This window comes from Pristis pectinata, chromosome 18 (assembly GCF_009764475.1).
Source record: "Pristis pectinata isolate sPriPec2 chromosome 18, sPriPec2.1.pri, whole genome shotgun sequence".
NCBI lineage: Eukaryota > Metazoa > Chordata > Chondrichthyes > Rhinopristiformes > Pristidae > Pristis > Pristis pectinata.
This window is the reverse complement of record NC_067422.1, coordinates 14,244,433-14,269,767: the sequence shown is the minus strand read 5'-3', so window position 1 is coordinate 14,269,767 and position 25,335 is coordinate 14,244,433. Positions and strand designations below refer to the sequence as shown.

General features: G+C 40.7%; 1 protein-coding gene across 2 annotated transcripts in view; it reads left to right on the top strand.

The window, feature by feature from the left end:
* LOC127579776 (zinc transporter ZIP11-like) overlaps positions 1-25,335 on the top strand; it is a 601,467-nt gene that overhangs the window by 119,439 nt on the left and 456,693 nt on the right. The window contains exon 4 of one of the 2 annotated variants that reach the window (XM_052032691.1): positions 14,879-15,002. In XM_052032691.1, the coding sequence (XP_051888651.1) occupies positions 14,879-15,002 (124 nt within the window). Of the gene's footprint in view, positions 1-14,878; positions 15,024-25,335 lie in introns of both variants that reach the window. The other variant, XM_052032690.1, reaches the window with a different exon arrangement.

Genomic DNA, 25,335 nt, shown 5'->3' with positions numbered 1-25,335 from the left:
TGGTGAATTAATAACAGGAAACAATGAATTGGCAGAGATGTTAAATAAACTTTTTTGCATCAGTTTCACCATGGGGAATACTGCAAATATCCCTGAGTTAACAGATGGGCTCATTTCAAGAAATGAAACATTTTAGATCCTAAGGGGGCTTGACAGCATAGATGCTGAGATATTTCCATCTGTGGGAGAGTCACAAACAAGGGAACTTGCTGCAAAATAAGAAGCTGGTCATTTAAAATGGAGGTGTGGAGAGATTTCTTTTCTAAGAGGCTAATGAATCTCTGAAATTCTCTGCACCCAAGGGTGGTGGAGGACAGATCATTAGATGTATTTAAGGTAGAATTACATAGATATGTGAATGATTGAGGAATTAAGAGTTATGGGGAACTGGCATAGAGGAGGAATTGAGGCCGACATAAATCAGCCATGATCATATTGGCAGAGCAGACGTGAGGGATCTATTGGCCTCCTCCTGCTCCTATCTTGTGTTAGAAAATGCTGGAAATACTCAGTAGGCCAGTCGGCATCTGTGGAGAAACAAGGTTCTAATGAAAAGTCATTGACCTAAAATATTAACTGTTTCTCTTTCCACAGATGTGACCTGCATTGCTGAGTATTTCATGGGCTTCCTGTTTTAGTTCACATTTCCAGTATCTGCAGTGTTTTGCTTTTTAATTTCGAATTGCTATAAATCCACTCTCCTGTCAGAGGAGATGTTGTAGAGCCGCATGCTGCAATTATAGTGTGACACATTCACAGTGGTAGATTCTGTTAGGGATGTGGATAGAGGAATTGAAAATTTAAAAAAATGATCATGGAATCTATGATTTTAAAATGGGAACTGTGTTACATCTGTGCAAAACTATCCACTTAACCCTCATCCTCAAAGCTAGAGCACTTCATGTGGTCTTGTGTACCGTTTTACATTAGTGGTTCTGTGTATGCAGTTCCATAGGACTTGAGTGACTCATGAAGATCAATATCTAACATTTCACTGTATTTTTAATATGTGTGCTAAAACAGTTTAAAATTATTCTTAGCTTATATTTCTGATAAACGGGAACATGCTTGTATGTTGTCGAATTAAAATACATCATGGATGCTTTTTTCACTTCTAAGGGGTGGTGTGTCTTTGGACTAAATGGGGGGGGGGGGAAGGACTTTTACTGGCTAAAGGGTAGCATTGTCTCACCATGCTGGACTGCCAATGAAATCAATATGGTGGCAACTAACTGCAGTACTGTCGGTTGCTTTGATTTTCAAAAAAACATTGGGATATAAGATGCAAGATATGGCACTGAGGTGGTGTGAGAGTTACAATTCTATTCTAAACTGCCAGATTCAGGTTATTCACTTAAATGCTGAACCTTGAGCTGAATAATGATGTGTATTGTGAAGTCATGATGCACTGCATCACCAATTACTCTGGCAGACAATTAGGTTAGTTAGCTTACTTTCCATAAATCATTGTTTTTGACAGTTGACTTTGTTACTTTAAATTTGCAGTCTCTCATAATTCAGGCTACGAATAAATAAAAATCTGGGTTGCACTCAGAAAAATATGCTAATTCAGGGGATTTTTGTTTTAAATTTGCTGTTGTGATTGAGGTCTTTTTGCAAGGTACAAATGAAAGATAAGCTGGACAACTTGAAAGATAAGCTGGACAACTTGTAACTGCAGAGAGTTGTGGACACAGCCCAGCACATCACAGAAACCAGCCTCCCCTCATTGGACTCTGTCTTTACCTCTAACTGTGTTGTAAATATATTTAATGAGGTAGCCTCCACTGCTTCCCTGGGCAGAAAATTCCACATTCATGACTCGCTGAAAAAAGCACTTCCTCCTCATCTCCATCCTAAATCTACTCCCCGATCTTAAGGCAATGTCCCCTAGTTCTAGTCTCACCTACTGGTGGAAACAACTTCCCTGCCTCTATCTTATAAGATGCTGCATAATAGGTCTCAGAATGATTGAAATTGGTTGACTAAAGGAGCAAACAGAGCATGGATAGAAATCTTCTGAGTAGTTGTTTTCAGACTTGAGGTAAGTGTACAGTGGTATTCCCCAGGAGTTGATACTAGGATCACTGTTTATCGACTGATGACTTGGACTTGTGTGTAAATGGTACAATTTGTAGAGGAAGTCCAGTGAAATGCTGAGGGCATTAATATTTGACTTAAAGAAGACATACAGTAGGTAGGCTGGTAGAATGGGCAGACACATGGCAGACGATTTTAACAGAGAATAAAATGTAATGTTATATTTTGGTGGGAAAGAGAGGCAATATAAACTGGTGGCATATTTCTAAAGGAGATACAGAATTGGAGAGATCTAGGCATGATGTGTGCAGATGGAGAAAGTGATTGGGCAAGCTAATAGGGTCCTGGGCAATTGAGGCAGAGAGTATAAGAACAAGAAAGACACGATGAATCTCTTAAGATCTGGTTTGGCTACAGCTGGCGTTTTGTGTTCAGTTTTGGTGCCACACTTTAGGTAACGTGAATGCCTTCAAGAGGGTGCAGAAGAGAGTACCAGAATTATTCAAAGGATGAGGGGAAAAAAAACTCAGCAGGTGATTGATGTAAAACATTTAACTCTTTTCCTGTCTCCACAGATGCTGCCTGACCTGCTTTTTTTTTTAGCATCTTCTGCTTTTATTTTGGGTTTCTAGCATCTTCAGCTTTTTCCTTTTCTCTTTCTGCCCAGTTTGTTACAGCCTATTTACATGTTTAGACTGGAAAAGCTGCGGTTTTGCTCCTTGGTCCACTGGAGGTTAAGAGGGATTCGTTAGAGGTATTTAATGTCGTGATGTGGTTAGACAAAGAGAAGATTGTTCCATTGGTGAAACGGTCACCAGCCAGAGAACATGGACTGAAATTGATTGACAGAGGAAGTAAAAGAAAGACAAGGATGTATTTTTTTTTGCTGCGAGTTGTATGGACTTGGTCTGCAGTGTTGCTGTGTGTAGTGGGGCAGATTCAATTGCAGCATTAAAAGGGTGAACCCATGGGGGAAGAAACTCACAGGGCTAAAGGAAGAGGCTGGGACATTAGGGTGAGTTGGATTGCTGTTACAGAGCTGTCATGAACTTGATGGCCTGCTTCTGTGCTGTATGATTCCATGATATTCAAAGATTTGGAGAAAGATGGCTGAAGGTGTGATAAGGATAAGCCTTGTGTGTATCTTGTCCGCAAATTCTGAATCAATAGACAAACTGGATCTCAAACTCTATAGACAGCTGCTCTCTGCCAAAGGCATCTTGGCAACTGCTCAGGATACTTGGTGTTCAGGAAGGGAGGCAGTGAATTCAGCACTTGCTCCAGCCACTCCGCTCTGCTCAGCAATGTTGTGCTTTATACTCACTCAAATCTCTCAAGCAAATGCAAAAGAAGTTGTCCACGTGAACATGCTCATTGACCAACTACGTGGCATCAACATCCTAGGGAAATCACCAATACCACCTATCCAAAAACATCTACACTAAATGCCCATCTAAACGATGAGAATTTCCTCACTCTGGCAGCCACAGGGAGAAAGAGCACTCCTTTATTAATCCGATTGCATTATGGGCCCAATATTTTACAATAGTATTCAGGTAGGAACACGGGAACAAAAGCAGACCCAGGTGAGTGATTCTTTCTTAGTCATTGTAGTCAGGTAGTATTTTCTTTGTATTGTGTTGTGTTTCTTTAACTTTGAATGATGTGCAAGTTGCCTCTGGTTGACTGGGGATTAAGCAATAAATCAGCAGTTACCTTTTTTAAGCAATAAACCAATGAATGAATTGTGCTCACCTCTAGTCCGTACAGTTTCTTTACTATAATTGCAATTATTACTGTCAAAACAATAAAGACTATTTTTCTGCACCAACCCTTAACATAAAATTACCACGTCACAACTCCAGGGAGGTGAAATGTCACAAAAGGACCAAGGAAAAAAAAATAAAGCATGCTATTGCAAAAAAAGAAATTGCTGCAGGTGTTCTCAAGGCAATGACACTCTGCAAGTTTGGATGACATTTCTGCAGTGTGAGAGCTTATCTTGAGCCCTGTTGTGTGTTGGTGCTTTGTCACGTTATCCTTGCCATCTGTTATTCTATAACGTTCGAGAGTGTCTCCTCGACAGGATGTTCATATCCTGGGGGTGGAGTGAGATTAATGGTGTTTTATTTTGTTTTTATGTACTGTGTTTAGTTCTTTTCTATTTGTCCTGCTGTTTCTGGCTGTTTGCCTGCACACCTCCTACAACCAAGAAGGCAGGATTGTTTGGACCATGCTTTCCTTCTGGACTTGTGTCAATGTCACTGTATTGCTGGCCATAGAAAGAAAGAACTGCCAGCCAAATGCTCACATTTCAACAGCCCGCATTCCCCTACATTAAACCAGAATGAAGGAACTATTACCTATTTTGAGTCAATCTTTTCAAGTCCACCTAGATGTGAGGAGGCTCTTCCAATAACTCCCACTTACAGAACTCATCACCTTCTGCAGATCCTGTGCATTAAACATGGTGTATAAATGCAGGGAGGTTATTGTGGGTCTCTGCAAAACACTGGTTTGGCTGCAACTTGAGTATTACATTACCATTCTGGTCTGTAGGAAGGATGTGATGGTTTGGAGAGGGTGCAGAGAAGATTTGGTAGAATGATCATGGAAATGAGGAACTTCATTTATACAGAGAGACTGGAGAAATTGGGATTGTTCTCTTTGCAGCGTTGGCTGTGAGGCAACGTGATAGAAGTGTTCAAAATCATGAAGGATCACAGTCAATAAAGAGAAGATGTCTGGATATCTTCTGCCTGGGCCCTGATCTGAACTTTCCCACACTTTCAATTTGTTGGTTTCTTTTTCTCTCTCCAGTGCAGCTTTATTTATCAATACTGGTTTAGCCATTTGTGTTATTAACAAAGCACTGAGCTGGAGAGAATGCTGCGTTGAGTAGACTTGTGTAGATATTCATATGATAATGCATCTGTCCTGCCTTCCCAGGTTTTGTGCAGTGCTTTCATATGAAACCAGGTGAATGACATTTACTAGTTTTTGGGCTGCGGTTCCTGTTATCCAGTGCTTCTGCGGCCTTAATCGACAGATGTGCTTTATCTCCTTCGTGCACTTGTGGGGTGTTTGATTTTGCTGCCTGTTTTCGACCTCAGAAACACAATATGTTGAGGTGGATGTGAAGGGCACAATGAAACCTGATCAGTTGCCCAGATCCAGAAATAACTGAAACATCTTCACTCGTTCTTGACAACTGGACAGATTTGTGAGGCTCAAACGGCCGATAACAGGAGAGATTTATCGAACTGAAGCAAGTTAATAAACAGTCAGTTGTAATACATAAATGCCACGGTGGTTCATGGACATCAAGGACGGGACTGGGTCATTAAGCTGCTTAAGTCTGTGCATGTTCAGTTACATCAGAGGTAAACCACACATCAACATCTCAGAGGATCTATCCTGGGCCCAACACATTGATGCAATCACAAAGAAGGCACGCCAGTGGCTCTACTTCATTAGGAGTTTGAGGAGATTTGGTATGTCATCAAAGACTCTTGCAAATTTCTTTAGATGTACGGTGGAGAACATTACGACTGGTTGCATCACCACCTGGTATGGAGGCTCCAATGCACAGGATCACAAGATGCTGCAGAGGGTTGTAGACTCAGCCAGCTCCATCACGGGCACAACCCTCCCCACCATCGAGGACATATTCAAGAGGCGGTGCCTCAAGAAGGCAGCAGCCATCACTAAGGACACTCACTATCTGGGACATGCCCTCTTCTCATTACTACTATTAGGGAGGAGGTACAGGAGCCTGAAGACCCACACTCAATGATTAAGGAACAGCTACTTCCCCTCCGCCGTCAGGTTTCTGAACAGTCCATGAACCCATGAACACCACTTTGTTATTCCTTTTTTTCTTGCACTATATATTTATTCTGTAATTTATAGTAATTTTATGTCTATGCACTGTACTGCTGCTGCAAAGCAACAACTTTCATGACATACAAGTCAGTGATAATAAACCTGACTCTAATTCTTCATCAGTTCCATTTGCACTGTACACCCAGATGCTGTTACCTATCTGTATCTGTATCTCTCTCTCAATCTTGAAAACAATGGGAAGGGGCAGAACTTCGTCATTGGTCTGGTTCTGGACAGTGGGGACCATTCAGTGGAGGTACATTCTGAAACAGCTGAGGTCCCTGTTTTTGTTGTCTGGAGCAATCCTCTCCTTATAAGCAATGAAAGTTGCAGGGAGATCTCCAATGGGTTCCACCAGGTGCTGTGTAGTAAGCCCCTCTCATCTGCCTACAGCCAAAGTGAGGTTCTCTGCAAGCCATACCTGCATACAAGACGGGTGCCTGTCTAGGGAGGTTCTGGCTGACTGAGTTTTGACTACCTGCTGGTGGATGGTACGTGGTGGCAATGGAGAGCCCAGAGGTAAATCACCTGATCTCATGGAAATAGAGGAGAAGTAGTCTGCAATGAGGGGATAAATGAGGACCCAGACTTTGCAGACAGCGATGAAGAAGCAAAGAAAAACATGTGGATTTCACCTCACCTGACACTAGTGGAAAGCTTGAAGTATTTAAGGGAAAGACTGTCAGTGCACTTATTAGCTCTTAAGGGTTAGAGATGTTGAAAAGTAAAAGGACTTGCATGCCAGGCGTGAAGTAATATTTGCATTTTTTTTTGAGAATAGTTTGCTAATAACTGAACTTGTCGATCCACTGATTTCTGTAGCTTTATGACGAGGAAAGCTGCAATTGTGTATTGTGTGGAACACCAAGGAATCTCAGACAGAAACTAATGAATTTCCAGAAGTGTGTATGCATGTTCCAGATGTCACTGTCATATTTCCTCCATCATAATTTCTCACTGCAAATTTTGAGACAAGAAAAAAATCACTTTTGTTTGTCATGTGATGCAGCAAATGTCTATGGTATAACTTTAAAACTGATCTTTATAATGAAGTAACGGAACAGTTAAACTGAACACGATTAAAGCAGTTATTAAAGGATTATTCACATTCTGCACTTGAAAGCTTGAAATTTATTTCAGCAGAAATTAATCTCCTTTGTTAGTGAAATAGACACATTCATTTTTCTTTGTTAATGTATTCATTGGATCAAGTTTAGATCCTGGCCCTGCTTTTCACAGAGCATTACTTGTGTCATACATTTAGTTGTAAATTCAGACCTCTGAGATTAAAGAAAGATTATGGATTGGTATAGAGCCTACTACAATCTTGGAAAGCCACAAAGGACTGTGCAGTCACTGTTGTAATGGAGGGAACATGACAGCCAATCTGCACACAGCAAGCTCCCACAAACAGTTATCTGATAATAATCAATGTTAGTGAAATGGACCAAGAAATAAATATTGGCCCTTGATATTCTTCGAAATAGTGCCATGGAATATTTTACATCCACCTGAGAGAGCAGACACAGCCCAACTTTAACAAAAGATGATACTTCTGACTGTGCTGTATAGTGCTGGAGTCTCTGAAGCACGAGTTGCGGACTGGAGACGTGAAGGCCCTCAACTTGACCAGGGCGGATGCAGCTGGTTTCAGTTGTTAACTGATAATGGTACTTGATAAATTACTTTCTTTGGCATGTTTATTGCTCCTGATTTCATTAGTATGGATCAATTATTAGAGAGGAAATTAGATTGCACTGCATTTTAACAATAACAGGATGAGATTGAAGTTTTCTTGGGGTTTTATTTGTTATTCCTTTCTTAAGCTTATGAATCATCTGACATAAAGTTGCTCAACTTAAAAAGGTTCTGTGGCATCTCATTTATTAAGAAGAGCCAAACACGTTACTGATCAAAAAAACACTCATCTTATGCCTTGCAACAAGATGCTGAGATCTAAGAATTGCCACTTCTTGTTGTCAAGAGTAACCTGATTGTCAGTGCAATTGTAAGAACCACTTGGTATTAGAATTGCAATAATGCAGCGTGCGTTAGATTCACTTTAAAGAAAAGAACAGCACTTGTACTTATAACTCACCTTCCATACACTCAGTATGACCCAAAATACTGTGTACTAAATTAATTCAATGAACTGTTGGCACTGTGGCAAATAAGGAATATGTAGAGACGAGGAAGGTCTCACAGCAGATAATGAGATGAATGATCAGATAAGCTACTTCAGGTACATAGATTGAGGGATAAATATGAAATGGAACATAGGTTAAAATCTCTTGCGCTTGTTCAGACATGCATAGTTTTATCTGTTACATCCAATGGATTGCTATCACTCAGACCACAATGAAGTATCAGCCTGGGTTTTACCGCTTAGATTTCTGGAGTGGGGCATGAACCAGTGGTTTCCTGAACTTCAAGACAAGCTCGACATTAAGCGTAGTCAGAAATCCTCATCAGGATGTTGGAAATGTTACTTTTTAGGACACTGAAATGGTAATTTATGTTTTGTTTTGAGATCAATAATAAGTTTGTCAAAGTTGGCTCTTAAATACAGAAACATACGATTTAAAATCAGGCAGTGTTGAACTTGTACATCGAAAGAGTGCACTGCTTCCAGTTTTTAGGGTGGTCTTCAACAGGGGCAGAACAAAGCATGTCAAACGGCTAAATTGTACATCAGACATCCCTGAATTAGCTGGCTATCAAACCTGCTGTAAATAATTAAAATTTAATGAATATTAAAATGAATTGTAAAAACATTTTAAAATGAAAAATGAATAAAACATGAAAACATTTAATTAAAACTAATTAAATTCAATTAATTCAATAGATGTAATTTATCGGTATTCTATTATTGTTTAGAACAAATTAAACCAGTAATTAATTATGATTAATGATTTTCATTACAAGACAGCCCTACATTGAAAGTTGGCATTTAGTGTAGCCATTTTAATTGGCTATTTTCAATACCTGAGTATGCCAAGATTACTAACAAACCAATCACCTGATGGATAGGCACTGCAAGTTGTTACTTAAAATCTCTCTTACGACCAACAATTCAGGTAATTGTGTCTCTTAGGCTCTATACCATTATAAAGAAAAAAATAAGTTTGAAACAATGGATTAATGGAGGCTTTTCTTGCAAAATTTGAATTAAATCTGTCTTGCATCACAAAGAACGCTTGCAAGTTAACAAGTGAATATTTTCCTTATGAGAAACAATTCAATTAATGACTTGGATTTGCGAGATTCTGCTTCGGGCTCTTAAATTGTTTCCTTTTGTACTTTCTCTGTACTGGTGAATGATTTGGTTCCTTAAATGGCTGTACTCTAAATGATTGGATCAAATTTTCTGCAAATTGATAGAAACAATGTATAGTGTTAACATTATAAAAATAGTTGATAGAAATTAATAATTGCAGTCATGTTATTTATTCATTTATGGGTGCAGGCTTCTTGAGCAAGGCCATTATTTTCAGCCACTCCAAATTGGCCTGAGGAAGGTGGCGATCTGCTGCTTTGAGTTGCTGTAATCCACTTAATGAAGGTACATGTACAGTTGAGTTAGGGAGATGGTGTGGTCTTGGTGGGTGATTCAGTATGTGGAGTCAGGGAATGTTGGAATTGGTTTACGATTGTCACTTGTACCAAGGTACAGTGAAAAACTTGTCTTGCATGCTGTTCATACAGATCAATTCATTATGCAGTGCACTGAGGTAGTACAAGGTAAAACGATACAGAATGCAGAATAAAATGTAACAGCTACAGAGAAAGTGCAGTGCAGGTAGACAATAAAGTGTAAGGTCATAATGCGGTAGATTGTGAGGTCAAGAGTCCATCTTACCATACTAGGGAACTGTTCAATAATCTTATAACAGCGAGATAGAAGCTGTCCTTGAGCCTGGTGGTATGTGCTTTCAGGCTTTTGTATCTTCTGCCCGATGGGAGAGGGGAGAAGAGAGAATGTCCAGGGTGGGTAGGGTCTTTGATTATGCTGGCTGCTTCACACAGGCAGCGAGAAGTATAGACAGAGTCCATGGAGGGGTGACTGGTTTCTGTGATGTGCTGAGCTGTATCTATAATTCTCTGCAGTTTCTTGTTGTCACAGGCAGAGCAGTTGCCGTACCAAGTCATGATGCATCCAGATAGGATGCTTTCAATGGTGCATTGATAAAAATTGGTGAGTGTCAAAGAGAACATGCCAAATTTCTTTAGCCTCCTGAAGAAGTAGAAACACTGGTGAGCTTTCTTGGCCGTGGCGTCTACGTGGTTGGACCAGGACAGGCTATTGGTGATGTTCACTCCGAGGAACTTGAAGCTCTCAACCCTCTTGACCTCAGCACAGTTGATGTAGACAGGGGCAAGTGCACCGCCCCCCTTCCTGAAATCAATGACCAGCTCTTTTCTTTTGCTGACATTAAGGAAAAGGTTGTTGTCATTGACACCACATCACTAAGCCCTCCATCTCCTTCCTGTACTTCGACTCATTGTTACTTGAGATATGGCCCACTATGGTGGTATCATCTGCAAACTTGTAGATGGAGTTAGAGCAGAATCTGGCCACACAATCATGAGTGCATAGGGAGTAGAGCAGGGGCTGAGGACGCAGACTTCTGGGGCACTAGTGTTGAGAATAATTGTGCCCAAGGTGTTATTGCCTATTCTTACTGATTGCAGTCTGTTGGTCAGGAAGTCAAGGATTCAGTTGCAAAGGGAGGTGTTGAGTCATTGGTCTCGGAGTTTGGTGATGAATGTGAGGCAACTGCTGTATATTTTTTTAATCTAGGTAGTGTGTGGTTGGCAGGGAATTTGTGGGGGATTGCATTCCTATGTGCCCACTCCAATTGTCCTTCTAGATGTCATATATCTCTGGAAAGGAAGGAGCTGTTGAAGCAGCCTTGGTGAGTAGTTGCCACCAACCAGGACAGCAGTCAGGCATGAGCTAATAAATGGCAAGTAATATTCCCGCCCCAGTTGCCAAACAATGAGCATCTCCTAGAGGTATCTAACCACCCACCCTTGTCATTTGGTGACATTACCAGTGCTGAGCCCAATGTTTGTGCTGCAGACGAGGTGGTGGCACAAGACTTGTCCAGTGTCAGTTACCTCATCTCACTCATCATTTTATTATCCCAAGACTTGATTACTTCAGTGCTCTGCTGGCTACCAGTCTTCCCATCTCTCATCCATGAGCTTCAGCTGCTCTGCCCTTGCCCTACTTCACATCAAGTTCTGTCCGCTCTTCACCTATGTGTATGCCAGGCTACATTGGCTCCTCATCCAGCAATGCCTCAAGATTTCAAATGCTAATCCTTTTCCATATCCCTTCATGGCCTTACCCTCCATCTCAGCCAGATCTCAGCTCCTCTTCTGTGCTAGTCACCCTGAGCCCTCAATTCCTTGATTTTTCAAAAATGTGTCTACCTCCTCACTAGATACTTCCAGTGATCTCACCCTATATCCCTGTGGGTTAGAGAATTCCAGAGATTCACCATTGTTTGTGAGAAGAAATTCCTCTGACCCTTAGTTTTAACTGACCTCCCACCTTGCAGCTCTGTCCCCTCGTTAGAGTTCCTTCACTCATGGAATCATCTAAACATCTACCTGTTTGTGTCTCCTTAGGATCTTGGATGTTCCAATAAGATCACCTCCCACTCTTCAGAACTCCAAATGATACAAATGTAGTTTTTTAGCTATTTGTGATTGAACAAACTTTCTCATCCCAGGATTTAGCCTATAGAATCTCTTCTGAGTCTCCAATAGTTGTTTATCCTCTCTTAAATAAATGGATCAAAGTTATCCTTAGTATTCTAGATGGGGCCCTACCAACACTCTGTAAAATTGGAACAATACTTCTCCATTTTTTTTAAACTCCAACCCCTTGAATTAAAGGCTAATGTGCCATTTGCCTTCTGAATGAACATTATACCTAAATTTTTATGTTTCACATTCAAGAACATGTAGACCCCTCATCACTCATTTGCAATTTCTCTCCAGTTGGATAATAGTCTGCCTTTGAATTCTTCCTATTGAAGTCCATGAACTCTCACTTTCCCACATTAAACTCCACTTGCCAAGTTTTTGCCCGTTCACTCAATCAAAGTACTCCTCCCAAGAACTTGATATTTAAGGAGTTCAGGCCTCCCGTGCATCACTGAATACCTTCACACCAACTAGACCCACCTCCCCCAACCCTAATTGATGACATTTCAAACAAAAAACCTGTGTAGGTGTTAAATTGTGGAATCCTCTCCATAAACATCTTTGCCTCTTGACCCCACTTTATCCTTCAGACACTCCCTTCAGACACTCATTAAGATCTACCTCTTTGAGCCTTTTGGCCACTCGTCTTAGTATCTCCCCATGTAGCTTGATGCATCACTTGAAGCAGCTTGAGAGGTTTTATTATATTGCAGGTTGGCATTATCTGAGCTGACATTGAATTGGCCTCTTGCCTTGAAGCAAGGGTTTTAGATTATTCCACAGTACTTCCCTTTAATCAGTGAGCCATACATCTCCCACAGTTTGCTGCTTCCATCAAAGAATTCTCTGCAATTTAAAGGCAGCTCTATACTCTGCAGTTTAATATTGAACTTCATTTGGATGGCAGCTCAGCAACAGTACTCAAAGAAAACTGGAATTAAATTCCATTCCTTTTGTGTTCCTTATCTCTTTGTTCCTTCCTGTTACCCCAGTCTGAACATAACCTGCAGAAACTTTTGAGAATACTTGACTTCACAATGTGTGAGTGGACTGCTAATATTATATTTGGCTTCTTGAATAATTAATTACAGTGGACTGTTGAATTTATTTTGCCTTCCAGCACGAAAAGAATAAATGAATTTCTTACTGAAGCAGAATGATGGCTTGTTATTAACAGGAGGGCAGGTTACCTCATTATCATGTATTAGAAACAGATGAAGTCTCGAATGATGCAGTATAAAGGCTTGAAGTTACTAAGGGCTGACCCTTCATTGTTGTATATTGGAAATAGAAATAAACCACCGTATTTTAATTAAGAAGAAGGTTCTGTTGCTGATTCATGCTTAACCTTTCAGTATGAAAGATAGCAGTTGTATTCTACGGTGCATTCAAGATCAAGGTGCTTGTGTTGGCTCTGGTATTGCAGAATTGCATGTACTTCCACTCAACGACAAAATTATTTTAGGAAGATTCTCGCTTTGTGTGTTGATTTGTTGATATTATAGATTTACTAAATAGATTGCAAAATGTGGATATTACATAGGTAAAGCACTTGAACGTAATTTCTAAGTACTGCCTGTCACGATCCTGTCTGAAACAATCTAATGCCAGACCACCCTGACCTGGTCTTCATCGACTCGTGCCTGCATTAATAAATAATTTTATATTGCAATGCATTATCACATAACTTAGACCACCATAATTATGTGATACTGTACAGGTTGAGTTGGATAATATCCTGTTCCATACATGTCCCTTCTGTGTTTGTGTTTCTTTCTTTGCCCCTTCTAGTGCATTCTTTCTCTTCTCTTTTGCTTCTCCCTCTCTGTCCAATTTCTCTTTGTTTCTCATTTTTTGCTTCAAACAGCACGTAGCAAGTTCCATATCTGACCATCACCTATCATTCATCTCACCTCAACTCTCCACCACTTGCCCTGTCCTCCCCCACATGCTCTCCATAGGGGCTGATAATGAGAACAATTTCCCATTCTAAATTCAAAACTTGGAAGAAAGGCAAAAGAGGTTCATCTGGAAATTGCTTGGGCTAGGCCTGTTTTGCAGGCATAGCTTCCAGCATTATGGAGAGTGAGTGCTATATTGGTGAAGGCTTTTGGTTGAAACAAGCATATCTTCATGCAACACAATTACCGTCTTTCAATCCGAATATCATCTTTTAATCATGAATCAGCAGTAGAACTTTCGTGTTTACATTTGCAAGCACCTGTTTTAAGGTTCATTATAAATTCCTTTCTGCTTAAAGACTCCATCCCAAAACTGGATTCCCTGAACTTGTCAGGATTTGTTAAACATAAATGTATCTTAATAAAGACTGAGGCAAGTGCTCTGCAAAGTGATCACCTAATCTGCACCTCGTTTCTCCATTATCTGCTGTTTGTTCTTGTGACTCAGCTGTTCAGTTTAAGACTAATATGTTTTCTTGCTTCAATGTAAGTCTCATGAACATATTGTTGATGAACGTGAAAACATAAATAGAAGCAGGAGTAGTCAATTTGAATGGTTGCTTCCCTATTCAATAAGGAGTGTAATGAGAATTGCCATTTTACTCTCTTTGCTAATTGGACTGTGGTTTAGTTGTGTGTCAGAGCATCATCACAGTAGTCCCAGTTGCTTGTTAAACAGGACTTTTTCTTTTCAGAATTGCAGAAGAGGTCATCTAAGTTTTGATCCATTTTGAAGTGAAGCCAACGTTTTTATATACTTGAACAGGAGACCTCAGTATTGGGTTTGTTCTTAAAGATGAGGAATTGAATGATCTTTCTGTTGTCGAAACCTGGTCTGAATCTTGTGCGATCAACTGGATGGTGGAGAAAAGATCTCTCCTTCAGTTATCTGTACTATTCCACAAAAAATAAGTTTGTATAGTTTTTAAAACCTGATTCTTAGCATGGTTTGGGCAACAAAATTATCAATAGTTGGGCACAGAATTGTAACCACAGGGTCTGGAAGGATAATTGGTGAGAATGTGGAAGTATCATTGCAGCCTTATTGAGGTTGTGATTGAGAGGAAATCCCAAAGCAATACCTGGGGAGTGCTATACACAGGAGGGCTCGATGTTGACCCCTCATCCAACAGCTAGATCCATCATCTGAGTACACTCGGTGACTCAAGCTTAGAAAGGAAAGAGGTTTATAAGAATAAGACACATTAAACAAACAAGCTCAAATTCTCTTTCTGTTCCTAATTGCCTCCTGTCCGATTTTTTTTTCCCCCCAGGGTATTGATGATTCTCCACAAATGGCATTTGCACTCAATCAGGAGCCAAAACCAATGAAGGAAAAGAAGGAAGATGATGCTGAAGATTCCCGGTTGCAAGATGAAGAATTTGCCATCCGGATAGGTAGAGGTGCATTATCAGCAGGCAAGCATCGTGTCATATGCCGATTAAAAACAAAACAAAAATGGTTGAAACATTTATTTAAAGGAAGAGTCAGAACAGATGGCAATTGAAAGATTTGGTTCAGTTCTTCTGATGGCTTGTTTGCTAAGGCTTAATCAGTAATGAATGGCTTTGGAGAGTTCTTCCTTCCTTTGGCTGTGGACCATTATCTAATCTGTTCTAATCTGTATAACTGATGTGGTAAATTATCTGCTTTGGATCTGGTTGCACATTCAAGCCTTTAATCTTCTTTCATCTATGATTCAAAGAGTGTTTCTTTCTTCATATCACACAGGCTTTTTCAGAGTGAATTTCATAAGGCGGTAGAAGGAATTAAAGGAATGTTCCATCATTGATATTCCTTCCAAAAAATATACAACTGAAAATATATATCAACATCGATACCTGAAATGGGTTTCCCTGCAAATAAATGGAAAGGCAGAAAAGTAATCCTTTTCATCTAACATCAGGAAGACATTTTCAAATCAACTTCTTCAAAATCATTTGATTTTTTTGCTGGTTATAAAAGGTCTTGTCACTGGATTTTTTTGGGGTTGATGAGTGCTCCATGGAATATTAATATTATGAAAAGCACCTGCAAGCAAAAGAATGGAAAACAACTGCATTTACTATTGACTGAAAAGATTGCTCAGTATCTTAGAAGTTTTAGAAGAAAGCTTAAAAGGGTTATTATAATACTTAGGGCTTGTAGACCAAGGGTGTGACATTCAGGCATGTGAGTGGAAGGATTTCAACTATTTAGACACTGTTGTGGGGTAGGAATTGCAAGAGATCTTGTAATCTAGGATGATTATGTAATTGTATAACAGATATTCAAATACTGTACAGATGTAAAAAAAAGCAGTTTATGGCCCCAGTTGTTTTCACAATGTAACACTGGCACTTGAGTCATCATTGATTGCTCTCAAGTTTGCTTATGTGGTTGAATTATAGCGCTCAAGGCGCAGCCAAGTTTGATGAGCAACGTACCCACAAAAGGACGCAAAACAAACCTCTATATTCTTATCCTTGTTTTCGACTGGAATCTTGAGGTGTTGCAGTCCTTGGATTTTAAAATCACCAAGAAGCAACTCATTTGCAACTCACATGTGATGATATGTGGCCTAACCCAGTTCAAGTGAGACTCGTTCTGCTTTACTCTTTCTCATTTGACTTTGACACACCATTCTCTAGTCCCAGTTTCTGGCCACTGCCTGCCTTTGAGCACTTGTGAATGCAGATACTGATTTGGATGATTAATAAAACAAAGGATATGGATATAATGGTAATAAAAAAAACTATAGATGCTAAAATCAGAAGAAAAAACAGAAAATGCTTGAAAAACTCAGCAGGTCAGGCTGCATCTGTGGAAAGAGAAACAATCAACATCTTAGGTTTGTGATGCTTCTTCGAAACTGAGAACGAGAAAGTTGCAAGCTGGTAGTACTGTAAACTAGCTTTCTGCTGAACACTAGGTCTGACTCCTGCATGATCTCTGTTGTGGACCAAATGGAATAAAGATACTTGATACTGAACAGTGAAAGAATCACTGTTAGAAAAGGCAAGCAAGTGAATGAAGTGCACTCTCCATGTAGACCTAGTGATCTCAGTGGACTTGGTGCTGACGTTGGGTCTGAGTTCACTGCTAGTTATGGGTTTGACTCATCATCCTGTCCTAGTTAGAGTCAAGTCTGATTTATCTTCCTTTCACGTCAGACTGCGTGAAGACCATTGATTTCATTTGCAAATTCAAAACAAAACACTTCAGTCATTTATTCATTGTATGTTTCTCCCCCACTGTAGTCGATGTTTTCTTGACCATCCCTTGAGCAGGCTGCATTGCTGCATGCATTAGTGACAAGTTTTCCCTGTGATCCAGAAAGCGTACATTAATCAATCTGGCTACTGAGAGCAGAAAGAGGAGGTAGATTGAAAATGTGAGAGCTGCAGCTACTTGCTTCCTCATGAGTGAGATCAATCTAGACACATAAGATGAATCATTTAAAAAAATGTTAACATACATGCTTTGATGTGATGCAGTTGGCGGTGCTCTTGCCTCCCAGTTGAAAGGATAGTCTAAAGACTGGACTACAGACATTAAAGCTGACACTCCTGGCAGTGCTCGGAGTGCTACAGTGATGAAGGTGCCATCTTTCAGAAAAGATGTTAAAATGAAGCCATGCTTTTCTGTCAAGAAGGATGCAAAAGATTCCAAATTACTGCTTTGTAAAGTGACTTAGCTTTCCTCAATCAGCATCACTGAAAACAAAACAAATTATCTTGTTATCAAATGTGGCAGCTTCTTGTTCCAAAATTGGCTACCACACTTACCCACATGATAACAATAACTATACTTTGGAAGCAATTTGTTAGCTTCAGAATGCTTCAGGATATCTTGAAAGGCATGTGAAATGCACTCTAAAAATGCAGCACCCTTTTTTCTTGATCTTTATTCCAAATCATTTGCGAGAAATGGATGTACAAACCATAGGCAGAAATCAACTTAAAGTTATGGTGTAGCACACACAATTTAAGTGAACAATTTGTGTTGACTTTAATAAGAACATAAGAAATAGGATCAGGAGTAGGCCATCTGGCCCGTTGAGCCTGCTCTGCCATTCAATAAGATCATGGCTGAACTGGCTGTGGACTCAGATCCACTTACCTGCCTTTTCCCCATAACCCTTAATTCCCCTACTATGCAAAAATCTATCCAACTGTGTCTTAAATATATTTAATGAGATAGCCTCTGCTGCTTCCCTGGGCAGAGAATTCTACAGGTTTACTACCCTCTGGGAAAAACAGTTTCTCCACATCTCTGTCCTAAATTTGTTCCTCCGAATCTTGAGGCTATGTCCCCAAGTTCTAGGCTCATGTTCAAAATCATGAAGGATTTTGTTTGTGTAAGTATGGAGAAATTGTTTCGACTGGCAGAGGGTTGCTGCCAGGAGAAACAGGGTTTGGATTATTGGCAAGAGATAAGAAGAGGACATGGTTTTCGGTAAAGCAATTGACAAGGTCCCATATAGGAGTCTGGTCCAAAAGGTCTGAGCTCCAGGGGTCCAGAGAAAGTTAGCAAATTGGATGTAAAATTGGTTTGGCAATATGAGGCAGAGCATGATGGTGTAGAGTTCTTTTTGTCATTGGAAACCTGTGACCACTGGTGTACCACAAGGTTCCATGACCTTATTGTTTGTTAATTAAAAACTAGATGTGAGCGTAGGAGGTATGAATAGTAAGCTGACAGCTGACACAAAAATTGGTGGTTATAGAGTAATATTGATGAATTGGCAAGGTGGGCAGAGAAGCAGTAGATTAAGTTTAAACCTGATAAGTATGAGATAATGCATTTTGGGAGGACTAAGAAACTAGCACATACACAATGAATGGTTGGGCTCTGGGGAGTACTGAGGAACAGAGAGTTCTTGGTGTATAAACTTAAGAATCCCTGAAAGTAGTAGTTGGTTAAAAAGGCATACAGGATACTTGCCTTCATTAGGTTGAGCTGGAATATAAAAGCAGGGAGATTATGTTACAACTTTATAAAAGATTAATTAGGTTACAACTGAGTACTATGTGCAGTCCTGGAAGCCACACTATTGGAAGGATGTGATTGCATTGGAGAGGGTACAGCAGAGATTCACCGGGATGTTGCTGACATGGAGTGTTTCATTTATGAGAAGAACCTGGATAAAATGAGTTTGTTTTCTTTGGAGCAGAGGAGGCTGAGAGAGAACCAGATTAAGATATGCAAAAATTTGAGAGGCATAGATAGGGGAGATAATCAGAACACTTCCCTCTTAGTAGAGGTATCTCAAGACTGAGGGCAGAAGATGGGAATCTGGAGAAACAAGTGACAATTGGAGTAAGTAACAGGATTATTGTCATGATTAATAGTCATTGTAAAGGGTTCATGTGGTAATACTGAGAAAAATGTCACTACATTCAGAACAAAAAACCCTTTGCCAATATTTTGGATTATGATTGAATGCATTGATAAATTGATTGGATACAAAAAATTATGCAGCCCATTCAAGCATGTATTATGATAATGAGTTATTAATAAAACAAAGTATTGCAGTCACATATTTAAAATGCATGAGTTTTTAATGAAAGTGTGACAGCAAAATCCTGTAGCTTGTGGTAAAATCCTGCAGGAGAAGTTTGATCTTTAGCCAGTTGAAGATTTTAGAGGGTTTGATTTAATTTCCATACTTGGAGGCAGGCATGCTGATGCTTAGTGATCTGCGTAAGTGTCTTTGTTGGAATGATAAAGATCTTTGCTGCTGTTAGCAAGTGCTCAGTAAGTTCACGGGAAGCTTATTTTCTCAGCAAACTCTCTCACTTGTGTTTGAGTTCAGATTAATAGATTTCAATTTTTGAGATTTTGCTGGTGCATTATTTTGGGTGTTTTCCTTCTGATCTTGTCCATATTTGCTCAATAAAAGAAGCCATTGATTTACCAAATCATAAATCCATGATTAGATGGATGGTTAACAAAGAAGGCTATTATCTTAATTATTGCTGAAAAAAATACTGTTGTTCTTGCTGAAGTTGAAGCAGTGATCACCATTCTATGGTTTGGGTTTCAGAATGGCTGGTGTGTTCTGTCAGTTGGATTTGTGGGTCTTGTTCCTCCTGTGCAAATGGAACTTCTGCTGATGAAAGAGCTCCAGAGGTGGGCAGAATCGTGGTTAAACACAGGTAAAACTCAATGCTCTCTCAGCTATTGGACAAAACAACAATTTTTGATGTAATTAACCTGTATGGCAGTTGGCTCAGAGTACTGTCCCATGAGACTCAAGCTGCACAACATTGTAGTGCAGAGTCCAAGAAAACACTGTTCTAGTGGAGTTTTGATTTGGGATTTTTGTTCCAGTAATTGTTCGATGTTACTCATAAGTGGACCGCATGCTGAGAGGATGCATCTTAATTGAACAACTGAGCTAATTTAACAATTACATTGTCCACTGGAATGGTAGATCGTTTCTGTGATGTTGCATGTCGGTAATTATTCCTTGGGGAAATCATAAAATACCAGTTATAGGAATTGACTTATGTTGGCTCGTATCAGAAGTTGAAGTGATGTGATATTTAAACATTTGCAGTACAGATAGCAGGCTGACCTAAGAGCAGAAAGCACTGGGAAACAGTTGTTTTTCCAGACAGGAAAATAGTCTCCAGACGCGTTCTCCAGCGATCAGTGCTGTGACCATTCTATATAATATATCTACTGATGGCTTAAACATGATTGTACAGGGTAACATTTCTAGATGACAGAAAGATTGGATGCATAATAAACATTGAGATGGATGGCTGAGTGGGCAGAAAAGTGGCAGCTGAAATTTATTGCAGAGAAGTGATGCATTTTGGTAGAATGAGTGTGGGACAATATGGACTTACTGGAGCAATCCAATAGCACGTGAAGGAACAAAGGGAGCTGGGTTCGTATTTACATAAATCCTGGAAAGTCATAAATGCATGTTGAGAATGGTTCATAAAGCCTATGGGATCCATAAATAGAGGTTTGGCGCACAGAGCAGGGACATTACATTGAACCTGTAACACTGGTTGAAAAGCAATGGGAGAATTGCTTCCATTTTGGCCACCTATCTTTTGGAAAGATGACATACCTCCTCTATCATTGAATTTATCTGAGCTCTGCCAAGGAAACCCAGCCAGCAAACAGGCAGGAGCTGGAAGTGAAACTCACCAACTGGCTGGGACGCAGGGCAGGATTGCTCCAAGTGCTTTCCTAATGAGTCAAATGCTGGTCATAAGCCAACTGGTGACCTCCCTGCTGCGGTGCCAATTGGTCACTTTGGTCAGCCCTTGGCTTTTGCCACGAAGCTCCAGGAGAAGCTGGTGGATTTCTTCTGGGGCAAGAGGAAACGCTGGGTTTCTGCTGAATTTTTGAGTCTCTGGAGAGTGGTCACTTACTGGTGTGTGTTCGTACCCAGATGGTGTCTCTCTGCCTTCAAACTCTGCAGAGATATCTGGATGTAGAGCATCCTCCCAGATGGTATCTGCTAGCAATGTATTTCACTGTGCTGGTCCGTTCTGGCAGTGATGGAGCCCCCACTGGATGTATCTCCAAATGGGAGTCCACCCCCCCCCCCCCACCCTTTACATCAGAGACCGGGGTGAAGAAAGCTGCACTGAGCAGTCCTGTGCAACAGATTTTGGATTCCCGGCCTACTGCCATTTCTGCAACCTGGCAAGTCCATGTTCCATGATTATGTGGAATGTGAGAGGCCGCAGCCCTGTTTGAATATTGGAATGGGCTGCTCCTCATTTCAGCCCCAGTCTCCTGATCCTTCGGCACCTGGTGCACAGGTGGGATTGGGGCTGAAGTTGGGGGTGCTGGGGGGATCCTGGGAGCCAGTTGGGGGACCTCCTTAATGGCCTCCTCTAGAGTCCAGGCAGCAGTTGATCAAGGAGTCCTTCTGAACTGACTGCCTGCCCCTCTTTGGAGGATTTGTCTGTGCCCAGGTGTCCATGCAGAAGGGACGTATGATTTCTGCTGGCTTGCTGGAGCCTTTCCTGAACCGTTACTGCTCTGGGCAGGAGAAGGTGCACTGTCTTAAAATTTCATCCTGCTTATTAGTTTCTTTACTTTGATTCTGGAAGTCAGATCCCCTTTCTGTCTCCAAATGTGAATTCACCCACTTCTTTAAAAAAAAGATATCACTCAGCTTTCTGTGCTGAAAGCCCTGCTGATACTTTGTTCCACAGCTTCATTACCTTCCCTCAAAGAATAAGATAAGATAAGATATCTTTATTAGTCACATATACATTGAAACACACAGTGAAATGCATCTTTTGTGTAGAGTTTTTTGGGGGCAGCCCGCAAGTGTTGCCATGCTTCTGGTGCCAACATAGCATGCCCACAACTTCCTAACCCGTACGTCTTTGGAATGTGGGAGGAAACCAGAGCACCCGGAGGAAATCCACGCAGACACTGGGACAACGTACAAACTACTTACAGACAGTGGCCAGAATTGAACCCAGGTTGTTGGCACTGTAATAGCATTATGCTAACCGCTGCACTACCGTGCCTAACTTTCCCACTTTTCCCTTAATTTGAAACCTCTTGTCTTCTGCCCAATCACCAATGCTTCATTCTCCACCAATATCTTTGAACAGCATCCTTCCCAACCCAGAGGCTATCTTTATGACAGCTTTGTGCTTGAATTCTGATCAGATTTCTCTCCATTCTCCAATACCTTTAAAGAAATCACAAATGACGTTGTCTGTGACGATCAGGCATCCTCTTGCTGTTCAATCTCTCCATAGCCTGTGTCACGGTTGACCACACCACACCATCCCGAACCCCTCTTCCATTATGCAGACAGAGAGACTACCTTTCCTTGTTCTGCTCTGATCTTGCCAGAGTACCTCTCATTTGGCCTCTCATCCCTTCCATAAGCTCTGGATTTCCTAGAGTGTACACCCTAGGTTCTCTCCTCTTCTTCATCCTCCTTCTACCCCTTGGGACATATGGAGTGAACTTCCCTGTACTTCTTGCTGACACCCAGCTGTACCTCACCAATATGTGTTTTGGTGCTTTTGCTGTGTGGCCCGACCACATGTTTGACAACCAGGATTCAATGAGCCTTAGTTTCCTTTGTATGGGTCTAGTTACACAGCAGCTCTCTGCTTTTATGTATTGTTCTTTTCTTCATGTGTCTTAGTCAAATTTAGGGAGGGGGCTCTGTAAAATTATCCAGAATCCCTGGCCCGAAGAAATATAAAGCCTGCAGACACAGATTTCAAGATGTCACTGCTTAAGAAATTCCTTTCTTCTCATCCTCTCCCTTGTTTTTGCTCCAGTTCCTTCCACCTTCCTATTCCAATTTCTACCTGACTGTCTTGTTCCTTTCCCACCCTCTCCCCATTATTTATAAAAATGTTGCAGCTTGGAATCAGCAAACGAAATCTGGGAACTAATTACTTCATGCTGCCATCGAGTCAGTTCGAACAGAAAGGAGGTAAAGGAAGTTTGGGCAGAACATGAGATAGAAGATCTCATGTTAATTTGCTGCCATTGCATCTGGATGATATGTTTCCCATGTGTGCTCTCACAAGGAAAGTGTGGTGATTCATATCCAGAACTAATATTTCCGAATTAGCACGTGCTCAGTTATAGAAAGAATTTTGAAATGTTGACATGTGAAATAACAAAAGATTATAAATCTAATTTATTTTCAATTTAAATGAATGTCTTGATTCCAATGCTGAATTGCAGCATCCTTACAAATTTACTGGTTTCCCCATGTTACTTGTTGGCTGTCTGGCTGTGGAGGAGCTTTCTGGCTTAAAGCAGTTTGCTGATTTCATAGCCAGAGGGAACACTGCTTACTAACAAATTCCCTGCTGTTTAAGTTAGAATAGGGAGATAGTTTAACTGGTAGTGGGAAAGAAGAGGAAATTAAATTGAATGTTGGCTGTCACCCCAGAGCACTACTTCATCCAAGCACAAACTGGGAGGGTGAAACAGAGTTGGTGGCGCATGGAATGGAAGCAGTTTAAGGAAACACAAATCACAAAAACAGTTGCATTTGTTTAAATCAATTTGCCCCAAATGAAAATGTACAGTTCAGTTTCTCTTTCAGTTATATTTTATTGCTATCATTCTGTGGAAGTGGTCTGTAGTCCTCAAAAAAAAATCAGAAGATTTTCCTCAAGTAATAATTGGGCTCCGTACCTGACTCGGGAATTTTATGTTTGCCCATTTCTTACCAATGTCCAATGCAATGATGTGTTTATTTTAGTACAGGCGGAGTATTGGAATTTGGAAGTCATATTATTAGGATTTGCTTGTAGGCATTTTTTTTGCAGTCTTATGGATTCATATCATTAGGTCCAGCAGTTTTTCATTATCAATCTGAGTTCTGGTTCTTCCATTTGACAGCACTCAATGATATACCCAACCCTCTCTGAACACAGTTCTTTTCTTCCACTCTTTTGTTGGTACCCTTTTCAGGCTTGCAAATTCTCTCAATTTCTGCCTGAAGGTCGCTAAGGAATGTTGATGAACAGAGGGACCTTGGGGTTCAAGTTCATAGTTCCCTGAAAGTGGTAACACAGTTAGATAGGGTGGTGAAGAAGACGTATGGCATGACTTCCTTCATAGGTTGGGGCATAGAATATAAAAGTTTGAGATTCTGTTGCAACTTTACAGAACACTAAGATAAGATCTCTTTATTAGTCATATGTACATTGAAGCACACAGTGAAATGCATCTTTGCATAGAATGTTCTGGGGGCAGCCCGCAAGCATAGGCACACTTCTGGCGCCAACATAGCATGCCCACAGCTTCCTAACCCGTACGTCTTTGGAATGTGGAAGGAAACCGGAGCACCCGGAGGAAACCCACACAGACACGGGGAGAACGTACAAACTCCTTACAGACAGCGGTCGGAATTGAACCTGGGTCGCTGGTGCTGTAATAGAGTTATGCTAACCGCTACACTTTGAGTACTGTGTGCAGATCTGGTCGCCACATTGGAGGAAGGATGTGGCTGCACTGGAGAGAGTGCAGAGGAGATTCATCCTGATCTTGTCTGGATTGGTGGACCTGAGTTATGGGAAGCGATTGCATAGGCCGGGCTTGTTTCCCTTGAGCTTAGGGGGCTGAGGGGTAACTAAACTTATCGGAGGCATAGATAGGGTATATAGTCAAATATGGTAGAAGTATCAAAAATAAGAGGTCATGGGTTGAAGGTGAGAGGAAGGAATTTTAAAAGCGATTTTAGGGGAACAAGGTTTTTTACACAGAGAGTGGTCGATGTTTGGAACTCGCTGCCAGAGGAGGTGATGGAGTCAAGTACAATCTTTATGTTTAAGAGACATCTAGACAGGTACTTAAATGAGCAAAGCACACAGGATATGGACCTAGTTTTGGCTTATGGGACTAGTGTCGGTGGCGAAAAAAAGGCCAGCATGAATGTGATGGGCTAAAGAGCCTGTTTGCTGTATGACTCTGTGACTCAGTGAAATGCTAGGCTATGTCTCCTGTTGACTTCTGGTGGACCTGCTGCCTATTTTTAGTTCTTTCTGTTTTTGATTCAGGTTTTCACGCGGAGTTTATTCTCTCTTTCCCTCTTTTTTACTTCCGTTCCTGGTGTAGTTTGATTTCTCACATTCAAAATGTTTTCAATGTTTTAAGATTATACAAAATACACAAGAGCATTTGGGGATGCATGGGCTCAGTGTTTGCCTCTCTGTAATAAAATGCATCAGAAAAAAACTTGTTAACAATTCTTCAAAAAGTAAGGATCAACTTAATTCT